This window comes from Mustela putorius, unplaced genomic scaffold, assembly GCF_011764305.1.
Source record: "Mustela putorius furo isolate JIRA1106 unplaced genomic scaffold, ASM1176430v1.1 tig00000430_pilon_pilon_pilon, whole genome shotgun sequence".
NCBI classification, from domain to species: Eukaryota; Metazoa; Chordata; class Mammalia; order Carnivora; family Mustelidae; genus Mustela; species Mustela putorius.
In genome coordinates this window covers 3,456,745-3,481,868 of record NW_025421377.1, presented here as the reverse complement: position 1 = coordinate 3,481,868, position 25,124 = coordinate 3,456,745, and the positions used below count along the sequence as shown (strand labels likewise).

The following is a 25,124-nucleotide window of genomic DNA, read 5'->3' as shown; positions in this document are numbered from 1 at the left end:
CCAAGAACAAGAGAAATGTGACAGACCTGGGCTTCACTGCCTGGAGCATTCAGTCTGTACTTTTCCATATTTCTAATTCTGAGTTAAAATGTTCTCTGTTTCCTGGTTCTCTTTAATTAGTCAACAGGGTTCATTTCATCAAAGAATACATCATTCAGTGAGTGGTGACAGTGAGCAGGACTGATCACACAAGTCAGTTGTGTGGAGGAATGGAGACAAGAAAGAAGTCTTCAAGGGTTGTGTTTATTTACTGTTACTCTAAATTGAGAACCCATGAAAAAATTAACTTCTTTTCCAGATTAAAAAAATAAAACATCATGAAAGCCTGTGGCATGCCCCAGCCCCAAGCTCTTCCTCATGCCCCCACCCTACACTTTTCCACTGCCTTGCTGAAGCCAGCAGGCACACACAGTCCACATAGGGGATGCTCCTTAATCATACTGTGGTGGGGGGGGGGGCATTCCTGGGTACCATAGGACTATAACTATTGGAGAGACAGTTCTTGGCATGCTAGATACATGCACCCCCGTGCAACATTATTTACAATAGCCAAGAAAGGGAAGCAATGAAGTGTCCTACACAGATGAATGGTTACAAATGAGGTGGTATATCTACACAATAGAAGTCTTACTATTTACAACAAAATGGATGGACCTAGAAAGTATAATGCTAAGTGAAACAAGTCAGACAGAGAAAGACAAATACCATATCATTTCACTCATATGTGGAAACTAAGAAACAAAGAAAAAAAGAGACAAACAAAAAATCACTTTTTTAAAGATTTTATTTATTTATTTGACAGAGAGAGAGAGAGATCACAAGCAGGCAGAGAGGCAGGCGGTGGCGGGGGGAGCAGACTCCCCACTCAGCAGAGAGCCCAATGTGGGGCACGATCCCAAGACCCTGAGATTATGACCTGAGCTGAAGGCAGAGGTTTAACCCACTGAGCCACCCAGGTGCCCCCCAAAAATCACTCTTAAATGTGGAGAATAAAAAGGAGATGGGGGAGGATGGGTGAAATAGAAGAAGGAGATGAACAGTACACTTAGGATGAGCACTGAGTAATGTATAGAATTGTTGGATCTGAAACTAATATAACTGAAACTAATGTAACTGAATGTAACTAATGTAGCTGAAACTAGTATAATTAATAAATGATATGTTAATTATACTGAAATTAAAAATGATTAATTAATTGAAAATGGATTGAAATCAGAGAGGGAGATGAACCTTGAGAGACTATGGACCCTGAGAAACAATCTGGGGGTTTCAGAGGGAAGGGGTGAGGGGAGGGCATAACAGGATGATGGGTACTGAGGAGGACATGTGCTGTGATGAGCACTGGGTGTTATACTTAACTAATGAATCATTGAACACTGCATCAGAAACTAATTATGTGCTATACAGTGGTTAACTGAATATAATAAAAAATAAGTAAATTTTTAAAAAATGGATAGAAAATCTGAATAGACATTTTCCCAAAGACATACAGATGGCCAACACATCCATGAAAAATGCTCAAAACCATTAATCATCAGGGAGATGCAAATCAGAAGCACAATGAGATATCACCTCACATCTGTTAGAACAGCTGTTATTAAGGGGCATCTGGGTGGTGCAGTCAGTGAAGCACCTGACTCTTGATTTCAGCGCAGGTCATGATCTCAGGGTTGTGAGATCGAGCCTTGTGCATCAGGATCTGCTAGGCCTACTTGGGATTCTCCCTCTCTTTCTCCTTCTTCCCCTCCCCACTCTCCCCTACCACCCCGCCAAAAGGGTATTATCAAAAAGACAAGAAATAACAAATGTTGGTGAGGATGCGGAATAAAGGGTACCCTTGGGCAATGTTGGTAGTAGGGGCTTTTACTGCCCCATTGGTATCAATGGATAGATTATCTAGACAAAAAAAAAAAAAAATCAATAAAGAAACACTGGCCTTAAATGATACATGAGACCAGATGGACTTAATAGATACTTACAGGACATTCCATCCAAAAGCAGCAAAATATATATTTTTCTCAAATGCATATGGAACACTCTCCAGGATAGATTATATGTTAGGCCAAAAAACAAGTCTTAATAAATCTAAGAAGACTGAAATCATATCAAGCATCTTTCCTGACTACAACAGTGTGAAACTAGAAATCAAATAAGAAAACTGGAGAAGTCACATATATGTGATTAAATAACTTGATATATGTATACGTGTGTGTGTGTGTGTGTGTGTGTGTGTGTGTATTTTCTAAGAAGGAGGTTCATAGCAATGCAGGCCTACTTCAGGCAACAAGAAAAATCCCAAATAACAATCTAAACTTACACCTAAAAACTAGAAAAAGAAAAAAGCTCAAAGTTAGTAGAAGGAAGGAAGGAACAAAGATCAAAGCAGAAATAAGCAAAACAGAGACAAAAAATAACAGAGAAGATGAGTGAAACTAAGAGCTTGATCTTTGATAAATAAACAACATTGAAAAATCTTTATCCTCACCAAGAAAAAGAAAGGGCTTAAATAAATAAAATCAGAAATGGAAGTGGAGAAGTTACCACTGATGCTACAGGAATATAAAGGACCTCAAGAAACTATAAACAAGTATATGCTAGCAAATTGGACAACCTAAAAGAAATGGGTAAATTCCTAAACAATCTTCCAAGATTGATTAGTGAAGTAAAAAGTCTGAATAGACCAATTATAAGAAAGATGAATCAGTAATCGAAAACCTCCCAACAACAAATGGACGTCTAGGATTAGATGGCTTCACTGGTGAATTCTACCAAACATTTAAGGATTTAATACCTATTATTCTCAAACTTCTTAAAAATCGAAAAGGAAAGAACACTTCCAAACTCATTTTACAAGGCCAGCATTACCCTGCTACCAAAACTAGACAAGGACACCACAAGAAAGAGAGGTAGGGAAGGGCGGAGGAGTGGGGGAGAGAAGGGAAGGAAGGGAATGGAGAAGAAAAACTATAGGCCAGTATCTCTGATAAACATAGCTGCAAATATTCATGACATTTTTCACAGAAATAGGACAATCCTAAAATTTTAACCACAGAATTTCCCAAATAGCCAAAGTAACCTTGGGAAAAAAGAATGAAACTGGAGCTATCACACGCCCTGATTTCAAGCTATTTTATAAAGCTATGGAAATCATAAAAACAGACACATGGATCAATGGAATAAAACAGAGCCCAGAAATAAACCCATGTATCTATGGTCAAGTAGTTTACAACAAAGGAGGCAAGAATAAACAATGGCGGAAGGATGGCCTCTTTAACAAATGGTGTTGGGAAAACCATACAGACATATGCTAAAGAACGAAACTGGACCACTGTCTTATAGCCTACACAAAAATGCACTCAGAAATGGATTAAAGACTTGAATGTAAGACCTGAAGCCATAACATTTATAGAAGAAAACATAGATGGCAAGCTCCTGGACATCAGTCTTAGTGATGAATTTTTGGATCAAACTCCAAAAGCAAAGACAACAAGAGCAAAGCTAAACAAGTGGGACTACTTCAGACTAAAAAGCTTCTGCACAGTGAAGGAAACTGTCAACAAAACAAAAAGGCAACCTACTGAATGGGAGAAGATATTTGCAAATTATACATCCCATAAGGGGTATGAAGAACTCATACAACTCTATATCCCATAAGGAGTATGAAGAACTCAGACATCCCGTAAGGGGTATGAAGAACTCATATAACAATAAAACACAATCTGATTTTTTAAAATGAGCAGAGGATCTGAATAGGTATTTTTCCAACGAAGGCATACAGATGGCCGAAATCACATGAAAAGATAGTCAACATATAAATCATCAAGGAAATGCAAATCGAAAGCACAGTGAAGTACCACCACCTGGTTACAATGGCCAGTATCAAAAAGAATAAATAACAACTATTGGCAAAAATGTGGAGAAAAGGAAACCCTCCTGCACTTCCAGTGGGAATGTAAATTGTTGCAACCACTATGGAAAATAATATAGAAACTCCTCAAAAAATTAAAGATAGAGCTACCATTAGATCTAGTAATTCCACTTCTGGATCTTTATCTGAAGGGAAGGAAAACACTAAACTGAAAAGATATATTCACCCCTGGGTTCACTGCAGCATTATTTACAAAAGCCAAGGTAGGTAAACAACCTAAGTGGCTATGGAAAGATGAAAGGATAAAGACAATGTGATACAAAAGAATACTACTCAGCCAAAAAAATAATAAAAATGAGATCCTGTCATTTGTAACATCATGGAGGATAATATGCTAAGTTGCTAAGTGAAATAAATCAGACAGAGAAAGACAAATACTGTACGATCTCACTTACATGTGGAATCTAAGACAAAACAAAGGAACAAAGGTGAGTTCAAGCCCTGTTTATCAGAGATTTGGGCCTACAGTTTTTCTTTTCCCTTCCCTTCTATAACTTTTTCTGTGCAACTTTGAATAGCTTTCTAGACGGATAGGATTTGGGGTTTTGTTTGTTTGTTCAATTAATAGCACTTCGTTTTTAAATAATTTGCAGTTATTAAATAAAATACTCAATTTGGTGTGCCCCCACGCCCCCCTGAGTTGTGCAATTGACAAGGCTCCCGTCCTCTGCTCTGAGCCTGGGAACCTCTCGCGCTGCAAGCCTCCTGGGCAGTTTTCTTTTGCTTTTCTCGGGCAGACACACTTTGTAGGCTTTCCAGGTAAATTTCATGATTAAGGTCCTAGGGGGCCCGAGAAAACGGCGAGGGGACTGGGAAGCAAATCTTGAAGAGCAAGGAGGGTGTTCTCGCTGTTCTCTGTTTCTCCGGACGTCTAGAGGAAAAGGGCTGCTTCTGACCGGGTCTCCCTGCCTTCTCTTCTAGCGCTCTGCGGGGGCGGCGAGAGCTTTCTGTGCGCCAGCGGCCTCTGCGTGCCCGGGAAGCTGCGGTGCAACGGGCACAACGACTGCGACGACTGGAGCGACGAGGCCCACTGCAGTAGGCGCGGGGCGTGGGGGCCGGTGGGGGCGGGGCGGAGGGCGTGGGGGCGGGGCGGAGGGCGGGGCGGGGTGGAGGGGGTGGGGGTGGGGGTGGGGGCGACCCGGGCTGGGGCCCGGAAACCGAGGACAGACCCTGACCGCCGGAGGGCGGGGGCGTGGACTTCTGGTAGTTTGCCTTCCCCACGCCGGCAAACGTGGGCGGTGGGTGTGTTTGCGGCCCTTTCAAAGGCGCGATTCCCGTAGGTCGCAGTGGGAAGGTCGCAGTGGGAACGTGTTTTGCATCAAGTGGCTTAAAGTTGGAGGGAGGCTTTTTGTTTATTTTGTTTGGGTGAGGCTTTTATTTTTGTTTTGAAAGCTTAATGAGTCTAAAGGTCAGTGTGTGTGTGTGTGTGTGTGTGTGTGTGTGTGTGTGTGTGTTTTAAAGACCAGGTCAGTAGGCAGATGTTTCACCCTCCGGATCCTTGACATTCCTGACACAGCATGCAAAGCCCCTTGTCTGCTTACGCTTTCTCTAAACGGGGTGATACATCGTCCATGGTGCTAACTACTTTCAATGCGTGGATTGAGAGATTCAGACATTAAACATCGTCAAATTCTTTACTGTGGATTTGGTCAGTTGTTTTGATTGAATTGGTCGGTGGTATGTAAAATGCTGTCCTAAACTCCTTGGGCTGCGGTGTAAAATACCCCAGACTGCATGATTTAAACAGGAGAAATTTATTCTCCTAAGGTTCTGGAGGCCCGGGAGTCTAAGGTCAAGGTCAACGAGGCTCAGTTTCCGGTGAGAGTTCTTTTCTGGGCTGCTAGGCAGCTTCCATCTTCCTCAGTGCTCACTTGACCTCTTTGGAGGCAGGGAGGGAGGTAAGGAGGGAGGGAGAAAGGGGGAGGGAGAGGGTCTCCCCCCTTCTTAAAAGGGTACTGTTAGATTAGGGCCTCACCGTTAGGGCCGCATTTAACTTTGTCACCTCCTTACAGGTCCTTTCTCCAAATATTTGAGGGTTATTTGAGGGTTAAGACTTAACATACACATTTTGGGAGGACATCAACATTCTGTCCGATATATATATCGGACAGAATGGTGTGTGTGTATATGCATACACACACATACATAGTGTCCTGTGTGTGTGTGTGTGTGTATAAATATATATATAAGCTTTCAAGTTGTTCCGTGCTTGTACAATGGGTAAGGAAAAATTAGCTTCAGTAATATATTGCAGGATTTGCCTCCAAAGCAGAGCCACATGCAATTATGTTGTAATTGCTTTTTACTGGTTATATGATCAGCAAAACCATCAATGGTAATATGATCCCATCTTACCATGGGTAAAGCTTTGTTTTACTCCCCATAGTTGCTGCGAAGGCTGTATGAGAGCTCTTAATTGCCAGCCTTAATTGAAAGGTTCTTATAGTCTGTTTGCCAGGTAGAACACTTCTTCCATGTGAGGGTTAGGATACTTATTTATCATAAGTTTTGAAAGGCATTATATTATGGTAATATTTCAGATGGGTGTTTCCCAAACTGGTGTTCCATAGTACCCAAGCCCTGAAAATTGCTTGAGAAATAAGCAAGTTTGAGAAATGCTATCAGAACTACTTTTTAGAGAGTTACAATACACATTCACACATTGTAAGTTTTGAGAAATGCTGTACTTTTATAAATGATTTACTCACTTTACTTAACTTGGTATTTCCTCGAAATTATTTGTTCATATATGCCCCCACCTCTATTTATGTATTGTTTTTATAATTTGGAATTCTCTCTTCAGAAAAACCTGTAGCATATGATTGTACATGAAAAAGATTTTCATAGGATGTAGCCTTACATTCGGCCGTATTGCTGTGGAGTTAGGAAGGAATAATTTATAGAGCACTCACAGTAGGTTCAATAGAATTATATCCAATTTATGGGAAATGTGTTAGAATCTTTTCCTTACCTCCCAATACGGCCCATGGGATATTATTAAAATTCTGCATGTGCCTCCCCCCCAGCGGTGGGCCACCACTGGCTCGCCATTATGTTCCTTCATTGCACCCAGCGCATGGAGCGTTGTACTTTAAACAGTAAGAGATGGTGCCGCATCGGTTGAATTGAATTGGAAGGAGTAAATTTTCCTAGTCAGCGACTGAACAAACGAGGTATTACTGTTCTGCAAGGTATATAGCACGTCCTAAGGGTTGAAGAGTTTATTAAGGAAGATAGAGGCTTTCCTCAGGAGCATACTTTAACACCCATGTGGTTTGGTCAGCTGAGGAAATAAAATACATCCCCTCAGAAAATTTGCCTACACTCGGTTACACCTTGAAAGCTTCACAGGTAGCTGCTTCAGAACTTTCGAGGGCATTCAACTCGGAGTTTCAGCATTCAGTGCCCATGGCTCTTTAGTCATTTATGGAGGGTGCCACCCTCCCACTGTCACCGCCCTGTGGTGAAGGAGTAGTGGAGTTCTGAATTAGGGCATGGAGGTAAATCAGAGCGTGACTGCAGCCGCCATACTCCTGAGGGGAGAAGGAAGTTCTGCTGGGCTTTCCTAATGAGGAGCAGAAGAATATGGTGGCTCCCAGGGTGCTGGCAGGGGATAGGTGGAGGACGACTGCCTTCAAAGAAAGGAAGGGAAGGAATTATTTGTCAACTATTCTAGAAGAATGAATTGACATGATTTGATTTAATTTTTAGCCAAGAGGTATTACCCTTTTTGTGCAGATGCAGAGCTGAGGTTGAGAGTCATGAATGAATTTGCCAGTGATTCACACTGCATGATTTGAACCTGGTCCTCTGCTATTTGTTTGTTTTTATTGAAGTGTAATTGACACACAGTGTTATATTAGTTTTAGGTGTGCAGCACAGTGATTCGACAGCTCTGTATGTTAGTCAGTGCTCATAAGTATAGTCAACGTCTGTCACCATACAGTATTGTCGACTATATTCTCTGTGCTGTATACTCTTCTTCCCCATAACTTATTTACTTTATAGCTGGAAGTTGTACCTCTTACTCCCCTTCACCTATTTCACCCATCCCCTGACCGCTCCCCCTTTGGCAATCGCCAATTTTTTTCTTTGTATTTAGGAGTCTGTTTCTGTTTGTTTGTTTGGATTTCTAGATTCCACATATAAATGAAATCGTATAGTATTTGTCTTTCTTTGTCTGACTTATTTCACTTATTAGCATAATACCCTCCAGGTCCACCCATGTTGTCTGCAAATGTCAAGATCTCATTCTTGTCCATAAAAGTTCAGATTTGGTGAACAATTATCTTCTGATCATTTATAGGAGAAGAAAACATTTATTTTTGGATGCTCTGTGACACTCTGGGATATAATTGTCTATTATACCATTAAGCCAAGTATCTGGGACTCCTTACTGAGTTTTCTCCCTTAACTAATTATGTTGTTTCTCAGTCTCTTCCACTAGTGTTTATAGAATGAATGCATTTCCAACCACCTGGAACAATGTTAGCAGTGTGGTGAAAAGATTTTCAAAAATTAAGAAAGTTTTCTTTGAGAAATTTCTAACTCTGTGACTTGAGGCAGGCTACCTCTCTATTCCTGGTTTTCATTGAAGCCGTGTGCACATAGCATCTGCAGGAAGCCCCACCTGCAGGAATCCTAATTCAGTTGGTCTGGAGCTGGAGCCCAGCAACAGCTTTGCAAAACCACCCAGGTAATTCTAACATGCAGCCAGATTCCAAGCCTCTGGACTAAAGGGGGTCTGGTGTGTCTTTTGTTTCTCACCTATAATCTTTTGATTCTATAACCAGCTCTAGAGTGGTGTCTGGCCCACAGCTAGTGCTTAGCAAATGGATAATGGCTGTCACAAAGAAAAAGCTTCAAGGGAAATGGTTGTCACAGAGAAAACAGGCGCCACCAAGTCCACATGTTTTATGCCACGTAAAATCACTGTCAAATACTTTTGGAAATCATTTGCTCGGATTTGGGTAAAATTGGTTGACTTATGTTTTAGTATAATTATACGACATATTTTACTAATGATACCTTGTACTAATTATGACGTGTTAACTACTTATCCTAAGTATAGTTAATTATATGAATAACCACAAAGTGTAGGGATTACTCCTGTAAACTCTTGAGTCAGGCTGCCGGTATTCCTATCTCTTCTTTACCATTTCCTGCTTCTGTGAACCTGGGCAAGTCACTCCATCTCTCTGGGCCTCTGTGTCCTCCTCAGTGAAATGGAGACAGTAACAGTAACTGTCTCTAGAACTCCTGTGCAGAATAACGAACCCTTGCCTATCCTGCATATAGACCACTGTCTGACATGCGATAACGCTGAAAGAGTGTGAGGACTGATGGTTGCCGTTGTGAATATTGGGATCTTATTCACTATATGGTCCCTCCCCTTCCACCCCCCGCCCTGACCTCACCTCCATCCACCTGCCCAGCGCCTCTCGCCTCCAGGCTGTCAAGGATGCCCGCTGAAAGTCATGGAGACAGCTGATAAAGGTCAGGGGACACTCTGCAGAGGAAACAGAAACACTAAAATAGCCACAACAGCTTTATTTATTTATTTAATAGATTTTTATATCTATTTTAGGGGGGGAAGGAGCAGAAGGAGAGGGAGAGAGGGAGAAGCAGACTCCCCGCTAAATGTGGAGCCAGACACGGGGCTCGATGTCATGGCCTGAGATCATGACCTGAGCTGAAACCAAAGGTCAGATGCATAACCAACTGAGCCATCCAGGCGCCCCAAATCTGTAACAGTTTTAAAACCAGTACTGCGTGAAGCTATTTTAGAAGGGAAGCAATCCAAACAGCACAAAATAAAAACTGGCATTCCCGGTGATGTTTCTGAATCACTAAAATTGACTGCATTTACTCTATTCTTTTTACTAAGGAAGGAAAGTAAATAACAGAAATATTTCCATTCAAATAATAAAAAGGAAAATAGTACATTCTGCGCTGAAGGAAGAAGCTTCAGATGTCTGGAAGGTCCACATCTGTTTCAGGAACCAATAAAACTATTGAATCTTCTTGAATTCTTGCTATGTGTGAAGCATGTTCTAGATACCCAGGGAATTTAAAGACTGTTAAGACATGGTTCCTTTCTTCATGAGTCTTTGAGTCTAATCTCACATATAAACATGGAGATGATTGAATATGGTACTTTAGAGCAAATATAATAGAGGTGATGTTAAAAAAGCAAAATGGCCTAAACAATAAGAGAGGGGTGGTAGGTTCTTTGAGTACAGATGAGGGCAGGATTATGAGGAGTTATGTTGGTGTGGAGAAAGCTAATAGAAAGATGTGGTTGAAACTAGGCCTTGGACACCAATGACGTCCAAGAAAATCTAATTCAGTGACTCGAAAGTGAGGGCAGTTTTGCCACCCAGGGAGCATCTTCCAGTGTATGGAGAGGTACTTGGTTGCCATAAGTGTGAAGTTTAGAGGAGGAGCTACTGGCATTTAGAGGGTAGAGACGAGAGACTGTTGAGCATCCTACAGTGCACACGACAGTCCTCACGACCAAGAATTACCCACCTTCAATGGTCACCAGTACTGCTGTTGAGAAGTCTTCCTTCAGGGCTAAAAGTCAATAGTCAAAAGCACCCAGGGAGTCCAGAAGCCTGGGTAGCTGTCGTGAGCCAGGCAGCTGTGGGCAAACCATGTAATCTCTCTGGTCATCTCAAAATGGGGGCGCCTCTGTGTGGAAATTGAGTATCCATTCTTGAATCTTGACTTGAGGCAACACAGGTTCATAGACTCATAGAGACTGACCTACGTGAATGAGGCTCTTGATAAAAAGGTTTTCTGTTCTTTACCTGTCTCCTTATTTAATGATAATCTTGAGGGGGAAAAAAGTTCATAGTGTAAGATGCCAAACTGAAGTGAATATCAACATGCAAGAACTTTAGAAGTTACATTTTTCATCAGGTACTTGTTAAGAAGAAAAATCTGTATCTAGAAAAACATCTACCTTAGGTTATGTAAAATTATTCTTTTATTGAGCAAGAAAGTCATAGCAAAAAGCTTTTGAAAATTTTGATTTGTTGACCCTAAATTGCACTGACAACATCTCTTTTCTGTTCAAATAAATATTTATTCCAATAAAAGGAGGCACTGTGATCTTGGGTATTTGCTGTTCATTTCTGCTGCACAGTGCCTTGGTTAATGTTTTGTGTGTTTACTTATCACACAGACCTTAGGAAGGTAACAAGTTGTTTTCCCATTGCGGCTAGTTTTGTATCTAAACTCTGAAAATGGCTTCTAACCAAGGAAGTCATAATAATGGAAAGTTGAATCTACACTTGTGTGAATAATAAAGAATTTTTTAAAAAGCTTGAGTCATCTCCATTTATTAAGTAAATACTTTATGAAATAATTTAATAAATGACAGTATTCATTTAAAAAATATCTACAACAAAGTATTTTAATATGAATTAGCAAAGTCTTCAGAATGGGCCTCACAGATTCATTGCATGAATCTTTGGAAATTTGTGGTGTGTTTTCAGGTTAATCTTTATTTTTTTAATTAAAATTTTATTTATTTATTTGACACAGAGAGAGATCACAAGTAGGCAGAGAAAGAGGGGGATGCAGGCTCCCCACTGATCAAAGAGCCTGATGTGGGGCTCCATCCCAGGCCCCTGAGATCATGAACTGAGCAGAAGGCAGTGGCTTAACCCACTGAGCCACCCAGGTACCCCAGTTAATCAGATTCTAAAAGGAGTATTTGATTCCCCAGTGGTACCAAAAAAATAAATAAATAAATAAAAAGAAAGAAAGAAAAAAGAAAAGAAAATATAAGTGCACTGCCTTAAGAAAAAAAAAAAAAACCTCATGTGGTTTAAAATATGTCACTCCTCCACCTCATCCCCTCCTCTGGGGAATGCAAATATCTTTGCATAGACAGTCAAGTTGAGGCCCCTGATTATTGCTGATTCTCGCATACTGCAAAATTTCCCACAAGAGTAATTTAAATGAAAAAACAAAAAAATCAAAAAGACCTTTGAATCTTCCCAAGGAAATGTATATATTCTGATGCACAAATCCCTCTACTCTGCTTGGTGGGCAGGAGAACCAAAGTTGTAACCTTTCTTGACTCCAAGAGCCTGAGTGTGGTAGCGGTGCGGCAGTGGTATGCAGGGTGGAGAGTTAGCGCCCTCTGCTGATGGAGGAGATAGAACTGTCCAGGTGAAAAGTGAGACTTCTTTTTAGTTCTTTTTCCCTTATGATAGTCATCCTTCTTGTTAAAATGATTCAGCCTGGGGGAAATAAAAAATTATAAGGACTTACAAAGTTTTGCGTATGTACAAGTGTGAGCATATGTGTAGGAACGTGTGTGTGTTGTTCCATACATACCCTTTTCTGTAGGCACTAAACAGATGGTCCCTAAGGCTCGTTAGACTTTTAAAATGATGTGATTCTAAAAGTACTTAAGTAGTTTGTTAGAAGGATGTGTCAGGAAATAGAAATTTATGATTCATATGAGTAATAAATATTTTGATGCATGTGGCTAACAGTTTAACTGATCAATGCCCAAGAATTTTAATAAGGAATTACTATAGTGTTTGGAACATTTATAGTGAAGAGGTACCGATCACCAGTCATAGGAGATGCAGACGTATGTTTGAGGAGAGACAATCAGCTAGAATTTAGGAGACCGGACTATTGATCATTAAACTTAATTTACTTTAAATAAGAGAAAACAATACATTCAAGAAATCTTATTTCTATTAAATGCAGACTTCTTTACACATACTAGTTTAAACATTTTAAAAGTTTTATTGAGGTACAATTTCCGTAACATATGTTATCCCATTGAGTTTTAGTAAACTTATAGGGTTGTATGACCATTACCACAGTCTACTTCTAGAACTTATTCATCTCCCCACAAATTTCCCCCACCTATTTGTGGTCAGTCCCCACTGCCAATCCTCCAGCCACAGATAACCACTGCTTTGATTTCTGTCTCTGTAAGTTTTCTTTTTCCAGAAATTTCATAAATGGATCACACAATATGTAGTCTTCGTATCTGGTTTCTTTTATTTGGCATAATGGTTTTGAGGTTCATCTATGTTGACACATATACCCATAGTGTGATGCTTTTAATTGGTGGATAGTATTTAATCATGTCTAGTATATCTTGACTATTCATTCACCAGCTGGTGAGCGTTTGGATTGTTTCTAGTCTTTGGTTACCATAAATAATGCTACTAGGAACGTTTACATGCAAGTCTTTGTGTATATGTATGTTTCATTCCTTTTGGGTAGATTTCTAAGGATGGGAATTCATAAATTGTATGATAAGGTTATAGTTAACTTTACGAAAAGCCGCTGTACTGCTTTCTAATGTGGCCTTATTATTTTCATCTCCACCAACTATATATAACAGCTTCAGTTTCTCAAAATCCTTGCCAATACTTGGTATTTTCTGTTTTTTTTTTTTTTTTCAAAAATCATTATTATAGTCATCTTAGGCGATGTGTAATAGTACCTCGTTGTGGTTTTAATTTGCATTTCCTTAATGACTAATTATATTGAGCACCTTTTTATGTGTTTATTAGCTATTTGATGTCTTCTGGGAAGATTTTCTATTCAACTCTTTTGTGTGTCTGTAATTGAGTTGTCTTATTTTAGAGTGTGGGGGTCCTGTATCTTTCTGGATGTAAGTCCTTTACCAGATACGTGACTTGCAATACTTATTTCAGTATGAGGCTTGTCTTTTCATTTTCTTAATAGTATCTTTTAAGGCACTAATATATTTCTTTTTTTTCTTAAGATTTTATTTCTTTGTCAGAGAGAGAGAGAGAGAGAGCACAAGTAGGGGGTAGGTCAGGCAGAGGGAGAAGCAAGCTCCCCGCTGAGCAAGGAGCTCCATGAGGGACTCGATCCCAAGATCCTGGGATCACGACCTGAGCCAAAGGCAGATAGATGTTCAACCTACTGAGCCATCCTACAAATGTGTGTGTCTTTTTAATAAACTCCACTTATTATTATTTTTTTTAAGGGCTTGTGCTTTTTTTGTTGTATCTGAAAATTTGTTACATCCAAGAGTTCTTCCAAGGTCAAAAAGATTTTTTCCTATTTTTTTTTTCTTGAGGCTTCATAATTTTAACTCTTACATTGAAATCTGTGATCCACTTTGAGATAATTTTAATGTACAGTTTGAGGTAAAAGCCAGACTTTGCAATTGTCCCAATATCATTTGTTGAAGAGTATCATGTTTCCACTGAATTGTGTTGGCATCTTACACATATTAATTTACATTACATGCTTTTATTAATCTCTTCCCCTGAACCCTTTTAAATAATTGACCTTACCTTAATTTCATAAATCAATTCACAGACTCGGATTTTAATTAATACACTCAAGTTCCCACAGCTAGTAGATGACAGAACCAGGATACCCAAGTACAAGATCTATCTTATTAAAATTCTGTCTCATGTTGCTTACTTCCATATTAAACCCTAAGCTCCTTGAGATTGCATATCACTTCGTCTTATTTTGCCACTGTAATGTAGTCCAGTATTGCTTATTTGAAGGTCCTGTTATGAAACACTCAATTGACTTAAGTGATACTTGCAACGTCATCATCTCACTAATGTTTTCTCTCATCTATTTTTATGCTTATCATTGACAAAATCAGACTTTCACTTCATTTTATTTATTTTTATTTTATTTTTTTTTAGGATTTTATTTATTTATTTGACAGACAGAGATCACAAGTAGGCAGAGAGGCAGGCGGGCAGGGGTCGGGGGTGCGGGGAGCAGGCTCCCTGCTGTGTGGAGAGCCTGATGCGGGGCTCAGTCCCAGGACCCTGAGATCATGACCTGAGCCAAAGGCAGAGGCTTTAACCCACTGAGCCACCCAGGCGCCCCCAGACTTTAATTTTAAAGGGAACATTTCAAGGAAATAACTACTCACCTTCTATTAAAAGTCATTCATTCTGGGGATGGACATTGGGGAGGGTATGTGCTATGGTGAGGGCTGTGAATTGTATAAGATTGAAGAATCACAGATCTATACTCCTGAAACAAATAATACATTATATGTTAATAAAAAAAATATATATATGGCAGAATTTAATAGTAGCAAAAATAAGCATCTTTTAGATTTAAAAAGGCTCAATGTTTTGACTTAATAAAATGAACATGACTTAAGTATTAAAAAAAATCATTCATTCTGAATGAACATGAAATTCATTAGGAACTATGGTGACTTGAGAGTTTCTGTGCTCATATTTGACTATAAAGGAGTTTTGGGTAACATAAGGTGGGTCTCAGATAAAGACCTTCAGATAGTGATAGAAGTATCAGCTTGGAAGCCAGAAGGTCCTAGTCGTGGCACTGCAGTCACTTATTAAGTGAGCTTGAGCAAGACCTTGGCTCTCTCTGTACCACAGTCTCCTCACTGGTTATGAGTAGATGTGGACCTGGTTACCATTATGATTTGCCTCCCATGATACGCTTTTGTTCAGTGAATAACCATGATAACACCCTGTTCTACTGATGACACATCAGTGGCCTCTCTTTTGTGCAGATTGCAGTGAGAATATGTTCCACTGTCACACAGGCAAGTGTCTCAATTCTAGCCTCGTGTGTGATGGATACGATGACTGCGGGGACCTGAGTGATGAGCAGAACTGTGGTAAGTAGCATTGTTCCCCTAAAGGTTTTCACTGAAACTTACAAAAATGTGTAATGCAGAACCCGTAGCTCATTGTTTGTTAATGTGGTTAGCAGAATAAATGACAAAATGGTTGGTTTCTTAATTTTTAGAAAGAGGAGGTTTTTTCAATTGCTAGTCTTAGTCATGTCTTACGTGTCAATGTCATATTTCTTATATAAAGTTGTAATAAGGAAATGCTTAAGAAGTAGGGTGGAAAGACGGGTAAGAATTGTTAATATGTTCATAAATTTTTCTCCTTGAGGATGTTCTGTTTCTTCTTTGGTTAGAGTCAGTGGCTCTAACCACATTTAGATTTTGAGCTCTTGAGCAAAACTTTGAGGACAGATAAATTGTCGTGTGGCTGATCCCCTTATTATATGCAAACAAGGACCCCTCCTTTAACTGATAGCCTAGCATGGCAGGGATGACTTCTGTAGAACTGACACCTAGGGTTAGGGCAAGCACGTTTATTTTATGTACACAATCTGATCTGATCTTGTAAAAAATGAGCCTACCTACTAGTTACACGTTTATACCTATAAATAACATCTTCCTAATTCACTCCAGACCCTGGTAACTACCTTTCCACTCCTTGTTTTTACAAATTTGACTTTTGAAGATTCCACATATAAATGCTGCCACACAGTATTTATCTTTCTCTTTGACTTATCTCACTTAGCATAAACACACACAGTGTTCTATGTCCATTATATCTTAATAAATAAAAGAACGGACCTGCTATTTAAAAAGCTGTGTTCAATTGTGAATGGCATTTCATGCATTAAAAGCAGCAACATTCCTTTTGTGTATTTACGTTTTTGACTTGTGGTTACCTTTAGAATTTTTAGGTCTTGTATTATTGAGTGACATGAACAGAAAGACAAGCTAAGATGAGGAGGAAAAATGATGTGAAATAATATTTAGTAATTAGAGAATATTGAAGTGGGTGTTGGGGAAGGGTCAGAGGAATGCTTCGGAGTGGCAAGTGTCAGAAATGGCCCCATACTGGGAAACTAGGTCGTTTCTAGAAGTCGCTGTCCAGCTGCTCCTCACTGTATCCATAAAAATACTGGAAGTTTGTATATATACAAATCATCTCACAAGTCACTAGGTAGATACAGATTGCCTTCTGAGACTGAAAAATGGTGGAACAAAGAGTGAGAGGCAGTTCTCATAGTATACATCACAGGATTTATAGTTGGAAGAGGTCTTATAAATTGATCTAATTCAGACAGACCCTCCTTTGACCAGTGAGATCACTGGAGAAAAGAGGGGGGAAATGTGGGGGCATGGGGTGGAGGGCTCGAGTGTAGCTTGGTGCTTGGACAGGTCGGTGGAGAGGGCCAGGGTATAGTTACTGTGTGAAGAAGAATGGTCTTACCACTCAACATATTTCCTCTGAAGATAGTAGGGGTGCGATCTAAAGGTGCCTATGTCCTATGCCCTGGTAAGGATTACAGCTTTCCCTTAGACCAGTCTCTGCCCCAACTACCCATTGTGAGCAGGCTGAGAGCATTGTGCTGGTTCTTCTGGTTTCTGCACAGGCTTCCCATCTATTGGGTCTTTCTTTTCTCTGCAGTCCGTCTTCCATATACCTTACTTGATTGGTACACTATGCCTTCTCAGATCCATGATCGCTCCGTGACTCTGTCAGTGACAGTGGCACTGCTCACGGATACTCATGATAGTTCTCCAGTGTTGAATCTGTCATCCGTGAATCCACAGATATCTTTTATTTATTTTTACTTTTTTTTTTTTTTAAAGATTTTTATTTATTTATTTGACAGAGAAAGAGATCACCAGTAGGCAGAGAGATGGGCACAGAGAGAGAGAGAGGGAAGCAGGCTCCCCGCGGAGCAGAGAGCCCGATGCGGGACTCGATCCCAGGACCCTGAGATCATGACCTGAGCCGAAGGCAGAGGCTTAACCCACTGAACCACCCAGGCGTCCCTATTTTTACTTTTTTAATTTAGATTCCGTTAACCAACACGTAAGTGTTCAGTGATTCATCAGTTGCCCTCCTTGACGCGCATCGCCCAGTCACCCTGTCCTCTCACCCACCGCCCCTCCAGTGGCCCCTATAGCTAACAGTTTCTCATGGTTTTTCTCCCTCTCGGATGACTTCCCTTTCATCTCCCACCGCTTCCCCCTGTGATCCTCTGCACTATTTCTTAGATTCCATGTATGAGTGGAACCATATAATTTGTCTTTCTCTGATTGACCTATTTCTCTCAGTTCCATTCACATGATGTAAATGGTAAGTATTCATCCTTTCTGATGGCTGAGTAATATCTCACTGTGTATATACCCCATATCTTCTTTTTTTTATTTAATTTCTTTTCAGTGTAACAGAATTCACTGTTCATGCACCACACCCAGTGCTGCATGCAATACGCCCCCTCCATAATACGCACCACCAGGCTGACCCAACTTCCCCCCCCGCCCCTTCAGAACCCTCAGATTGTTTTTCAGAGTCCATAGTTTCTCATGATTCTTCTCCCCTTCCAGTTTCCCCCAACTCCCGTCTCCTCTCCATCTCCCCATGTCCTCCGTGTTGTTCCTTAGGCTCCACAAATAAGTGAAACCATATAATTGACTCTCTCTGCTTGACTTATTTCACTCGGCATCATCTCCTCCAGTCCTGTCCATGTTGATACAAAAGTTGGGTATTCATCCGTTCTGATTACACCACATCTTCTTTATCCATTCATCTGTCGATGAACTCTTTCCAAGTTTGGCTAGTCACACATATCTTTTGAAGGGTTATTTATATCAAGGCTATTCCATGTCTCATGGTAAAGAATCCTATAGATCCTGCTCTCTGTGAGGAGAAACATCACTTAATTCCCTTTTTTCTTCAGGAATGTATAGTTTGGGGAGGAGGTTAAATCCAGGATAAAAAGAATCATGTAAAAATTTTTTTACCCAGCAGTTTTTCCCAATATGAGTGTATCTTAAGGTAGTTTGACAGAAAGCCCATGCTTAGGGTCAGGAAAGAGGACTGGAGATAATCTGCCTTCCCAGTTTACCATAAAGAGTTAGGTTACAATTCTTAGAAGCGTGGTAGGGTTGTCACAGATTCATCAAATCAGCTATCTACATTGTTAAACTTATATCACAGTTCTGTTTATTTTAACCAACATAAAAATCAAACGTTTTTCATAGGGAAAGAAAACAACAACTAAACAAAACAAAACAAAAAGACAGGAACAAACTGTGGGTCCTGAGAAAGCTGGTCTTACCCTGTAGAGATGGTGGCCAGTGGGTCACATGCCTGTGTAGAAGTGGCATGGCTGTTTCAGATCCATCCTGGAAAAAGGGTTGAGGGTGTCGGATCTCCAGCTGGAGCTATGAGTCATGCCGTTCTAAATGTTTGTCATGCTGGTTCTCCACATCACCACAAGTTTCTCTTGTCTCCAGATTGCAGTCCCACAAGGGAGCACCGCTGTGGGGATGGGCGCTGCATCGCAATAGAGTGGGTGTGTGACGGTGACCATGACTGTGTGGATAAGTCTGACGAAGTCAACTGCTGTGAGTGCCCTGATGGTTTCTATTTGCTTATCTTTTCATTGCTGCCTCGTTAGACAAATACAATATCTGGCATTCAAACGGAAGATGGTCATACTTTGGCTCTAGTCTATAAAGATAATAATTAAGTGGTGTGATGAGGAATGCCATGTATCTGTCTTCCACATGTCTCTCCCCACAACTCCAAGCTTATTTAGCTGCTCTGGCCAAGCAGGTGTCTGTTTTTCCCCATCACTGGCCACACACCTCCTTTCTGGATCCGTGACTTTGTCCAATGAGGTGTTCTTCCCAAAGATCGGGAGACTTTTTTCCTGCAAAATATATATGAGCAGTTAGGTTTCCTTGCAGGAGCCCCGAAACATGTTCTCGGGCCCCATTTGTCAGAGAACATGGAGAGAATTGCCAGAGAGAAGAAAGCCTTTGTGGCTCATGGAGTTACTCAGAGTGCACAACAATAATTATAACTTTACGGGCTGTCGTGTTTCTGGGTGAGTAAACAGCCCTGAATCTTGAAGTTAGATGTTAAAAGAGAGCAATATTGACCTCAAGGAGTTAATATGATGTATTTTGTGCATATTCACACTAATTTAAGTTTTTATTCCATCTTTTGCTATCTAATAAGAGTCAACAAAGTTGATACATACGAGACTGAATATGTGACTTGCCTAAAATTTGAGGCAAAAATTGAAATGTGGGTTGCATGGTTTTTATTTTGACATAGGAAAAGTCATGTAAATTTATTAGCAAATGCAATGCCCAACTCTCCCCGTCCTGAATTGAGTTGGAACTGGAAATAGCACTTGAGTCCTTGTTGGTGGACATAGTGGGACAGAGTGGGCTGTGTCTTGGGGGATCATGGGAAAGCAAGGGTGTGGTACTCGAGTATGACGATTCTGGTGTGGAGCCTTAGTGTGAGCATAAGGAGCTTTAATATTAGACAGCAACAGGGAAGGCTGGGGCCACAAGATACATGGGTTTCTGATGCTCCAAAGGACAATAGGGATAAAACTGAGTCAACCTTCAGGAATGGAAGGTGAGTGGCCATTAGACCATCCCATTCAAATGTCAGATGCCATAAGCAAGCTTTGAAATAAGGTGTTTATTGCATGCAGGGTACTATGCAAGTGCTTTTGCATATGTCATTTTATTGGCCTCTTAGATAGGGTTGGAATAAAATGAAATGTTTGGGCTTAGAGTCAGACAAGCTTGCCTTCACATTCTGGCACCGGCTTTTCACAGCCTTGTGACTTTGAGACAGATGCTAAACTCTTTAGACTTTAATTTCCTTATTCTAAACCAGGTTGATAATATCAATTTTGCAAGTCTGTTATGAGGATTTGAGATTAGATCCATACTACTCCCAGCACAGTTATTACCGTATAACAAGCCTTTAATAAAATTACAGCTTTTCTATGCACAGTAAATCTACAGATCATTAACATCATTAACACAATTTCTTACTGTGCCCTTATCAAGAAAAAGTGAATTTTTAGGAAGTGTCATTTAATAAGGCGGGGGGGGGGAGCCCAGAAAGAATATTTGCCATTCCAGAAACACTTAGACTGAAACACATCGATGGCACAGTGCTTCGCTTACGCAGACCACACAGATACTTAGAACACTTCTTTCTTGGTGATGCCACGCAAGCGGGCACCATCGATACCCAGAGGCCAAGAAGGACGAGGCGGTGCACTGACCACTGTTCTGGCTTTCCACAGCCTGTCACAGCCAGGGTCTGGCCGAGTGCCGCAGCGGACAGTGTATCCCCAGCACCTTCCAGTGCGACGGGGACGAGGACTGCAGGGACGGCACGGACGAGGAGAACTGCAGCCGGAGTAAGTGTGCGCGACTACCCCGTGCGTAAGTGTGCGCGCCTACCCCGTGCGTAAGTGTGCGCGCCTACCCCGTGCGTAAGTGTGCGCGCCTACCCCGTGCGTAAGTGTGCGTGCCTACCCCGTGCGTTCCTTCCTGCCGCCTTTCCTGGGGAACCAAGCAGAGCCTTGGCGGTGATCTCATGCTCACGTGGGATTCCCCTATACATCCTTCCAGATTGCCTGGTACGGAGCTCCTCACAGCGCTGGCCCACCCAAAAAGCCTTTCTTGTGAATAGAATTCTGGAGCATCGTACGCGAACAGTCATTCCCCAGGGTAGATGATGGGGGCTGAACGCTTACACAGAGTGGGAGATTCGGTTAAGGGTTATGGGGAAGGTCAACACGATGATAAAGGAAAAGCTGAATACACAGTATTCCATTAAGTTAGATTAGGTTCCAGTTAGGAGGAATTGGCTTCTGGAAATTAAATGAGAAAACTTTTAAAATAACTGTGTTCAGAGAAGCGCTTCCTTTTTCTTTTTTTTTCTTTTCTTCTTCTTTTGCCTGGCAGTGTCATTTTTACTTATTTTTTTAAACTATTTTATTTATTTATTTGAGAGAGAGTGAGAGAGAGAGAGCATGAGAGGTGTGAGGTTTAGAGGGAGAAGCAGACTCCTCACTGAGCAAGGAGCCCGATGCGGGGCTCGATCCCAGAACCCTGAGATTGTGACCTGAGCCATAGGTAGAGGCTTAATTGACTGAGACACCCAGATGCCCCAGTGCCATTTTATTTTTTTATTTCAAGTTTTTATTTAAGTTCCAGTTAGTTAACATATAGTGTAGTATTGGTTTCAGGAGTAGAGTTTAGTGATTCATCACAAAGAAGCAGTTTCGTGTCTCACATGACAGAACCATGTACTTTGTTACACTTGGGAAGGGTCGCTGATGTCATCTGTGAAAATCAAAAAGAAAACGTAAATCAAATAAGTTGTTTTTTAAAATGTCTATGTCTCTCAGAGAAGAAAGATCCTCACTGATTGTTTGAAGCTTCACTTTGTGTCAAAGCATTTCTCAGCACAGGGCTGATAGGAATACCCCTTGACTGACAGATCACTATGTTTGTTTATATGTGACCTAGCCCCTCACCAGCATAGCCTAGTCATTAAGAAGGTGGCTGTTGGGGCCCAGCTCCCTGGGTTCAGGCACCAGCTCTGCTCCCTGGTTCACTTTAGGCTGGTCCCTGAGCTCTGTTGGGTCTTGGGTTCAGTGCCTGCAAACTTAGAGTCACAGAGCTGACTTGTGGGGAACACTCTAGACATGGGAGCTCTTATTACGTGGCTCTTGTGTTCAAACATGTCTTGGGCTGGGCATATCACAAATTGGCCAATGAGATTGGTCACCTGTGGCTATAGTAGTTTTGTCTTAATAAACACTGATCATTAAAATTGCTTTAGGGAAAAAGCATTCCAGTCCTAAAGAGAGACACTTTTAGTCACAGATTTAATACCTATAGTATCTGATAAAGAGTGCTTTGTTTTACCAGTTTTAAAATTCAGAAGCAGATTCTTTTCTAGCCATGAGTTATTATGTGCCTATCAGCCAAGCACCTCCCTTTGGATTAAATTGTTCTTTCTTTCTACATAATTCATCTCTGTTTGAAATAATCTTGGATTCTTCCCTATGTAATGGCGAGATTTATAAAGTATTTCCTTACATATGTAAGATGCAAGAAGGTCATGTGATGAAATGGAACAAAAGTCAGATTTTATCATCTTTATATTACTTAATCGAATGCATTTAACTTAATAAATGAATGTCATGGCGCTCATAGGTGGTTAACCACGGGGGAATTTGTGGCAAGTGAAACTCCTTATGGAAGTTGCAGGCTCCTGGGCAAGACTGGCATGATGGAAATTACTGTGCAAGTCATTGTCTCACCATAGAGTGACGTAGGCCATGAGGGAAGATTCAGGGAGCTCCGTGCCATATATGAGATGCATGGTCTTGTACAAGGCATCAGGAAAGGTTCCCTGAGGAAGAGATGTTGGCACAAAAATCTGAAGAATGAGTGGAGTTGACTTAATAAAGGAAAGTGGGACTGGAAGAAAAGCATTTCAGGCACAGGGAACTGCTTGGTCAAAGGTCCGAGGGAGGAAAGGAGCAAGACATCCGGAGGGTACCGGGAGAAGGCCACTATGATTCAATTCAGGAGTGAAGGGGAAGAGGGTACTGCTTCAGAATATTGCCACCAGTAAGCCCAGGCTGGCTCTGCTGGAGAGGTTGGGGAGGGAAATAAGAGCCACCCAAGACTTTGGGCCCAGTCCAAGATTCAGGCCATTACAGCCGTCAGGCTCTGCTCTCAGCCTTCCCTTCTAGCCTCCCTGAGGCTACAGTGAGGCCAACCTATGCTCTCCACTCCAGCCTTTGCGTATTCTGTGTCTGCTGGGGAAACCCATTCTACCTTCTTCTTTTTTTTTTTTTTTTAAATGTATGCATTTTAATTTTTTATTTTTTTATAAACATATATTTTTATCCCCAGGGGTACAGGTCTGTGAATCACCAGGTTTACACACTTCACAGCACTCACCAAATCACATACCCTCCCCAATGTCCATAATCCCACCCCATTCTACCTTCTTATGCCAACTTAACCCAGCTGCCTTAAGAACTCCTTCTTCAAGAAGCTCCCCCTGTGCTGTCCTAGTCTGCTTCTGTTGCCTTACATATGCCTTCAGTGGCACAATGATCACACAGCATGGTAAGGTTCTCTGGCCATGGCCATCCCCCGAGTTAGAATATAAGCCATTTCACTGCTTTCATCTTTTAATGCTTCATTGTACAGCTGGTCACAGAAGCTTGTCACACAGCAGACACTCAGTATCTGCTGAAATAATGCATGCATGGCGTCTTATTAAAATTATTTAAGAGATACAAGGTGGTGGGTATTAGGGAGGGCACTTACTGCATGGAGCACTGGGTGTGGTACAAAAACAATGAATACTGTTACGCTGAAAAGAAATTTAAAAAATGAATAGAAATAAATACTTCCAAATTAAAAAAAAGAGAGAGAGAGATGAAACTCATGGAATTGACCCTGGCTTACCTTGCAACGATGGTTTGACTCTGATGTTATTTAAAAAAAACAAAAAAGACCATGAGTGGCATCTCATTTCTTCAAGGTTATAATATATACTGTTGCACATTAATGGGAAGAGTCCAGTATAATAAACATTGTCTTAGAATTATAGATGAGAACAATTATATGTATATGCATACTGTTAATTATTCTTAAAAATGTCTTGCAAGATTATTTAGATTCCCGGTGACATATCTGAAAGTAATTAGCATTAATGGGCAAGAGCTAAAAAGAGAATGGGCAGTAATTTATTACCTTTTCCATTTCACCGACAAATGACCAGGAAATCAATGGGAAAAGCAGTTTCCTCTCCACATACCTTAAGGAAAAGCCATTAGGCTGACACTACTGCTCTTATTCATTTGGAAACGAGAAACCCAATTCTCAGGTCATCACAGCTAGGCCAGTGATACTTTCTAAGCACATACAGAAAATACAGATTGCAGCTGCCCAAGACTTGCGCCATGACAAACTATCCTCACTGTACTGGCGTCGATGCCCTATTCATTTTTAGGGAAAGCATTTTCCTTATGAGGAAGACTAGAGTTGGGTGCAAATGAGTCCTTAAAATAATATGGTTTGGTGTTCAAGATTCCAGATCATTATGCTGGCCTTTCTCTCCAATCACTTTTTTTTTTTGTAATCCAGTTTATTCATCCAAGTAAACATAAAACACTTCCCTTCACCCCCCATGAAAAGCAACAAGAGCCCCTTTTTGTAGGATAACTTGCCTCTTATTTCTTTGTTCTTACAGAATCCTTTTGGAATAACTGTATTTAGTTGCCAGGAAAATTAATCCAGAAAGTTACATATTTAACATGTGTTCACTATTTTTGGAGAAATTGGAAGGGAATTAAAGTTATGTCATTCCTCAGCTCCACAAGACGTCCTTGATGCTTTCAATCCTAGTGTGAGGAATTTACAGATGATGAAACAAGTGTGCCTTTCCCCCCTCTGTAGGTCAGGCTCCATGTCAAGAAGGCGACCAAAGATGCCTCTACACTTCCTGCCTTGATTCATGTGGTGGCAGCTCCCTCTGTGACCCGAACAACTGTA

At 40.9% G+C, this 25,124-nt stretch overlaps 1 protein-coding gene across 3 annotated transcripts in view; it reads left to right on the top strand.

The window, feature by feature from the left end:
* The window catches only part of CORIN (corin, serine peptidase), a 246,751-nt gene that overhangs the window by 152,848 nt on the left and 68,779 nt on the right, over nt 1-25,124 (top strand). For all 3 annotated transcript variants that reach the window (XM_045079705.1, XM_045079704.1, XM_045079706.1), the window contains exons 6-10: nt 4,850-4,963; nt 15,462-15,569; nt 19,011-19,121; nt 20,837-20,953; nt 25,029-25,124. In XM_045079705.1, the coding sequence (XP_044935640.1) occupies nt 4,850-4,963; nt 15,462-15,569; nt 19,011-19,121; nt 20,837-20,953; nt 25,029-25,124 (546 nt within the window). The remainder of the gene's footprint in view (nt 1-4,849; nt 4,964-15,461; nt 15,570-19,010; nt 19,122-20,836; nt 20,954-25,028) is intronic.